Raw genomic sequence first — 5895 nt, forward strand, 5'->3', positions numbered from 1 at the left:
GTCGCCGTCTAAATTTAGGTGCAGTCATTTGGCAATCAGCAGTCATCAGTTCGCAGCTTCATTTGATCGCGTAAAATGGCGATTCAATAGAGAAACGAATGACGCTCTACATATTCTATGTCGTACATGTGTACAATAATAATGAGTATCATGTTTGAACAACAAATGTAATCGAATCAAGGTCGAGTCAGGAGCTCATTGAAGCATAACACACGAGCAATATCCGATGTATAGACAACTCAATTGAAAATGACTAAAAAAGATAGGGAAATAGTGAAAACGACCGAAAGAAAAAAAGATAGAAGCGATCGAACAATAGAAATGAAAGAAGAACGAAATGAAAAAGAAACAACCAATAGAAAATTGTCGTTTTGATTGCAATTATTTTATTTGAATCGATTAATAAAACTTGTATAAACAAAAAAAAGCACATTTAATTAGAATCGTTCATTTCTCAACGCGTAGGCGATTTTGAAATCTTGATTAGTTAGAACCCAATTTGACTTTTGTATATTGTGACAAAACGAAATAGATCAACAACAACAAAAAAAAACATAACAAAAATGCTCTGTTATAGTAAAAAAAAGAATTATCTCTCAATTGTAATTATTAGCAAAAAATCAAAATGTTAATAGATTTGTGTGTGTGTGTGTATGTGTGCATATTTTCTTTAATTCGAGACGACGTCCACGGGCACGTCCACTGCTTGCACTGTAATCAGCGTTGGTTGATTTTGTTGGATTGTTGTTGTTGTTTTCTTAATTTTCCAAGTATGATGGTCGGAAGGATTGGTATGTTGGAATATTTCGAATGTAGGCAAGTGTCGGTGGTGGTATTGTGGGATAGGCCTTGACAGTTAGAACACCATCGGTTGACAATGATGATGTTACGTCACGGATTCGGAAGTCATTTGACAAGTCGTACTTGCGTTCAACTGAAATGACAATAGAGATGCGCGGTAAATGCAAAGACATCAACAAAAAGTGACTAGGACAAATGAGGAAAAAACAGGAATTAACCGAGTACATACACTGTCGTTCAATGTAACCATTGACTTTGGGACGTTTGTCGTGCTTTCCCTTGATCACAATCGCATTTCCAACCACTCTCACATCGATTTCGTACGATTTGAACTTGAAACACATCTTTCGTAACTTTGACATCACGTTCAACGCAATTCAAATCACCATAGTATGAGTCCACCAAGCAATTCTGCTTTCATATGGAACCAAAGCCATTTTTTTATATCTTTAAACTTATGAAACTTACTTTTTAATTTTTTTTCATTTATATACATACTTTGAGACTATGTTACAATTAGAACTATGTTACAATTTGGATGATTTACGATACTTAACAATTTTCTCCACTTGCAGTGTTTAGAATGACAAGTGGATGAGCGAATGAATGTGTTGGTGAGAATGTGGCCTTCCGGTATCTTCCTCCGCCATGACAGCATTTTGCGCCGCCATGACAGCATTTTGCGCCACCATGACAGCATCTTCACAACGACATCAGAACAGCACACACTCTTTAGTATACTTAAGATGGCGCACATCATTCCTAAACTAGCTGGTTAGTGCACACAGTTCAGTGGAAAAGTTCGATAAAATTTACACCAAATTATACATTGCAACATAAAAATATAAACTTCAAACGCAGTTTTCTGTGCGATTTAGTGAATAATTTTGATTAAATTCATGCATCAAACATACACACACCATTTTTTAATCATTGCAACGTTCATTTTTTACCGGTGTGTGAAATTGCGCATCACCACAAACAATTATCACTCAAATTAAGAAATGAGAACCGAACGCAATGGAACGTAGAAATTATCGTACACGTTCCATTTGCGAACGTGAAAAACAATATATCGATGATGACGAGAAAGATCCAACTAATTTTGCAACTGAACGCGAATCGTCCAATCTGAATCGTCTACACTAAAGCACAATTACTGTACCAAAAGGATGCTCATCATTTGTCAGCGGCAGTATACTGTGTCTTATTTGATCGAGCCGGCGAATACATAATTACCGGTGCCGAAGATCACCTCGTCAAACTGTGGAGTGCAAACGATGGTGAATTGCAGCACACATTTCGCGGTGCATCGGCCGAAATCACTGACATTGCAGTGAACTTGGAAAATACTCTATTGGCAGCTGGTTCTTTGAATCGCAATGTACACGTGTGGAACTTACAAACTGCCAAACAAGTTGCAGTTCTTCGCTATCAAAACGGCCAAATCACATCGGTGAACTTCTGCCCGTCATCGAAAAACGAACTACAGTTTCTCGCAGCAACGAGTACAGATTCTTCGGTTACGTTCTACAAATATGAAATGCAAAAAAATGGTGAAATACATTTCATGTAAGTGCAATTCAAATCGCAATTCAATTTTTTTTCCTCCTTCACAATTATCCAGCCAATTGTCTATCCATAATTTCAAAATAATTTCAAATTGATTCTCACTTGCAGACCAACACAATTTATCGAAAAAATACGCCCAGGCCAAGCAGCGAAAATGATGGATGCAGCATTTTCGCCAGGTGGTAACTTTTTGGCGGCCGGTTCAGCTGATCACAATGTGCGAGTATATCGCATGATCAAAAACGAGCCAAAACGTATCCTGGAAACCGAAGCACAGCACACAGAGACATCGTCGATTCAATTCAGTGGGCTCACAATAGTCTGCGGTTTGTTTCTGGTAGCGAAGATGGTACAGCGCTCGTATGGAACTTCGAAAGCCATCAATGGAAATCAATGCGACTGGAGATGACAGAGCGGCTGACAACATGCCCAACTCCGACAAAAAAGGACAAGGAATCAAGCGTTACAATGGTCGGCTGGGATTTAACTGACGAATTCGTTTTCACTGCGGTCAATGATTTCACGGTGAGTCAGATGGAAAATGCTATCCTACATATCTAATGAAATACTAATATTTTTTATTCCGCGACGTTTTTTTTTTGTTGTAAAATAGATAAAAGTATGGAATGCAGCCACAGGCAAATTGCATCGAGTAATGCGCGGCCACACCGACGAATTGTACGTGCTGGAATCGCATCCAAGAGATGCGCATATTTTAATGTCAGCCGGTCACGATGGAAGGATTTTTATTTGGGATGTAAAGGAAGGTGTTTCTATATGGTCAACTATTATTGACGACGACGGCTTAACTAAAGTTCTAGATGCAAAATGGTCACCAGATGGTACAATGATTGCGGCAACAGATGTCGAAGGCCATTTGATGGCATACAAATTTGGTTCAGAGGACCATGATTCGGGAGCTGATGTATCGACTTCAATGCAGGCAAGGATGGACGAAGAAGAGGCAACGCCAGTCGCCAAACGGCCGCGTGGTCAACCGAAAAAAGATATTACGTCAGAATCAAACACAAAGTAAGTATTTTCTGATGGTTTGAGCATCGAATTACATGAACCCATGAATTATACTTTTCAAAACATTTTTTCATTCAATTGTTCAATCTTTTTTTTTGTTCTTTTTTTCTCGTTTTTTCTTCATTCTTTTACTCTTATTCACTATACTTTACCTCATTTTGCTGCACATCTATCAAAACTAATCATTTTTTTTTCATCGTTTGATTATAGTGACAAACCAGCTGAAACGTCCCAAACCGACCATGAACCAGCGAGTGCAATGGACTTTAACGACACTGAAATTAACTACTGTAATGTCAATGTAGCCAACGAATCACCATCGAGTGGCATCAACAACGCATTTGGACATAAAAGATCAAATTCCGAAGCTGATCAACCCCTTGTTGTGCCTACGAAACGAGCCCGTTCATATTCGCCAAGCGAAGGTCGAAGTAGTCAAGTTATTTGTGATATAGGACGCCAAAATCTACCGATTGGCGATAACAATGAAATTCCAGAGACCTACCGACCTGGCTGTCAGAAGTCAACTGTATGTAGTCAACTTAAATCAAAGTCATTAACCCTTTGACGACCAAGATTGAACGGATGGGAATTTGGCAATTCTGATTGCAGATTCGTGCTCAGCGTCGAGTGCGGATTTGAAACTACTTGAACAATCCAAGAGTTCGTTGTACAGGGGTAAAATTCTAAGTCATTCCACCAAAATCGTTCGGAATTATTTTTTTCGTACATAAGCCATATTGGAGTGAAAGAGAGAGATTCCACTATTTTTCAGCGTCCCACCGGTATTATTTCTCCTACCGTTATTATTCCTTGAGTTATCGGAATAATTCCGGTGGAGAGCTGAAAAATAGTGGAATCTCTCTCTTTCACTCCAATATGGTCTTATGTACAAAAAAAAAAATTCCGAACGATTTTGGTGGAATTCTTAGAATTCCAGCCCAGTTTTTCCTTTTCAAGATTTAATGCAAATGTTCTCAAAATCAGTGATTCACTTAATCTTGTTTGAGAAGGTTCTAAATCTTTTTTTTGGTCGTTTTCTTTTTTTTTCAAACACATAAATGTCGTGCGATATGGGTAATTCATGTTCAATGCATCTCTGTGATATTGTCGATTTACATTAGGAGCCAAATTGAACTCTGATTGTCTGTCGTTGTCACGGTCCAGCATACATGCATGTGAATATCCAATGTAATGTAATAGAATTTCTAAAACATATATCTTTCCGGTACCATTTGTATCATAACCATTGAATGGTATGACGTTTGGGAAATAATAGCTGAATAAAGTCTCACCCTCTTTGAAGATTTGCTCAATAGACATATTATTAAGGCGCATTTTTACCATAAAGTTTTTGTCATTTAAAGAGAGATTTTTTAATTTAGGATCAATCTCATTCCATGAGAAAATAAAAAGAATTACATTGGTAATCCCGAACTTTTCCGTACCGTTGACCTGCGTTGTCCGTAGGTACTTTTGGTTATTCTTTGTGAATTTTCTTGAAATAAAGGCAGCGAAAATATAATAATGAAAATAAAGTGAAAAATCGGTCACTTTAACTAAAACTTCGACAATTTTGTATGAGAGGTACCCGTAAACCGATTCCTATTGGCTTCAAACTTTCTGAGGTTCCATTTTTTGGAGAAAAAATAAGATTCTGAAAGTTTCATCTTGATCGCATTTGCAGAAGTTTGGTCTTTCGCCCTCAATTTTTTCCAAGAAAATGTCGACAAAAATTGAGGACAAAAAATCCAACTTCTGCAAATGCGATCAACATGAAACTTTCAGAATCTTATTTTTTCTTCAAAAAATGAAACCCCAGAAAGTTTAAAGCCAATCAGAATCGATTAACGGGTACCTCCCATACAAAATTGTCCAAAAATCGGTAATTTTAGTCAAAATTTCAAAATTTTTGTATGGGAGGTACCCGTAAACCGATTCCGATTGGTTTCAAACTTTCAGAATCTTATTTTTCTCCCAAAAAATTTCACAGAAAGTTTGAAGCCAATTGGAGTCGATTTACGGGTACCTCCCATACAAAAGTGTCAATTATTTGAGGTTTTCCTTAGGGCAAGTACCCCAGGATCAAATCAAAAATGGCTCATCTTCGAACTTAAACTAAGTTTTTAAGATACAAAACTTTTGGCATTTCCAGATTTTGATTATCTCAATTATTTTTTGAGTTATCGTGTTAACACACACCAACGACGACGACGACAACGACGACGACGGCACACGAACGGAAAAGTGTCTCAAAAAGTGGTTTTCTACGCGTTTCATGAGTTTTTATGATGATCTAAGCTAATTTTGCGAAAAAAGTTTTCGGGACCAATTCCTATACTTTCCCTTGACACGTTGTGTACGGAAAAGTAATAAGAATTATCATAATGTTCCTACTCCAGTCTGTGATACTTATTTAATTGATTTTAACACGACTACAAATTGTAATATGCGACATGAATATGTTAATAAAGACACACGACAGTTAGT

The 5895-nt window shown here is 37.4% G+C and overlaps 1 protein-coding gene across 1 annotated transcript; it reads right to left on the reverse strand.

Annotated features, from left to right (window-relative positions):
* Positions 1-343: 343 nt before the first annotated feature.
* Positions 344-1145, reverse strand: LOC129571853 (protein lethal(2)essential for life-like). The gene is made up of 2 exons (XM_055451724.1): positions 1031-1145; positions 344-934 (listed from the first exon to the last, which is right to left on the reverse strand). The coding sequence occupies exons 1-2, from the start codon at positions 1143-1145 to the stop codon at positions 759-761; spliced, it is 291 nt and encodes a 96-aa protein (XP_055307699.1). The 3' UTR covers positions 344-758.
* Positions 1146-5895: the final 4750 nt, after the last annotated feature.

Source organism: Sitodiplosis mosellana, unplaced genomic scaffold, assembly GCF_009176505.1.
Source record: "Sitodiplosis mosellana isolate CC-2019 unplaced genomic scaffold, AAFC_SMos_1.0 Smas_scaffold_3532, whole genome shotgun sequence".
In the NCBI taxonomy this organism is placed as follows: Eukaryota; Metazoa; Arthropoda; class Insecta; order Diptera; family Cecidomyiidae; genus Sitodiplosis; species Sitodiplosis mosellana.

Excerpts from the sequence above, each read along its gene's own strand:
- LOC129571853 (XM_055451724.1), bottom strand. The coding sequence starts at position 1,145 with ATGTGTTTCAAGTTCAAATCGTACGAAATCGATGTGAGAGTGGTTGGA. Across the intron at positions 935-1,030 it reads TGGTTACATTGAACGACAGT|TTGAACGCAAGTACGACTTG; the intron begins GTATGTACTCGG and ends TTGTCATTTCAG.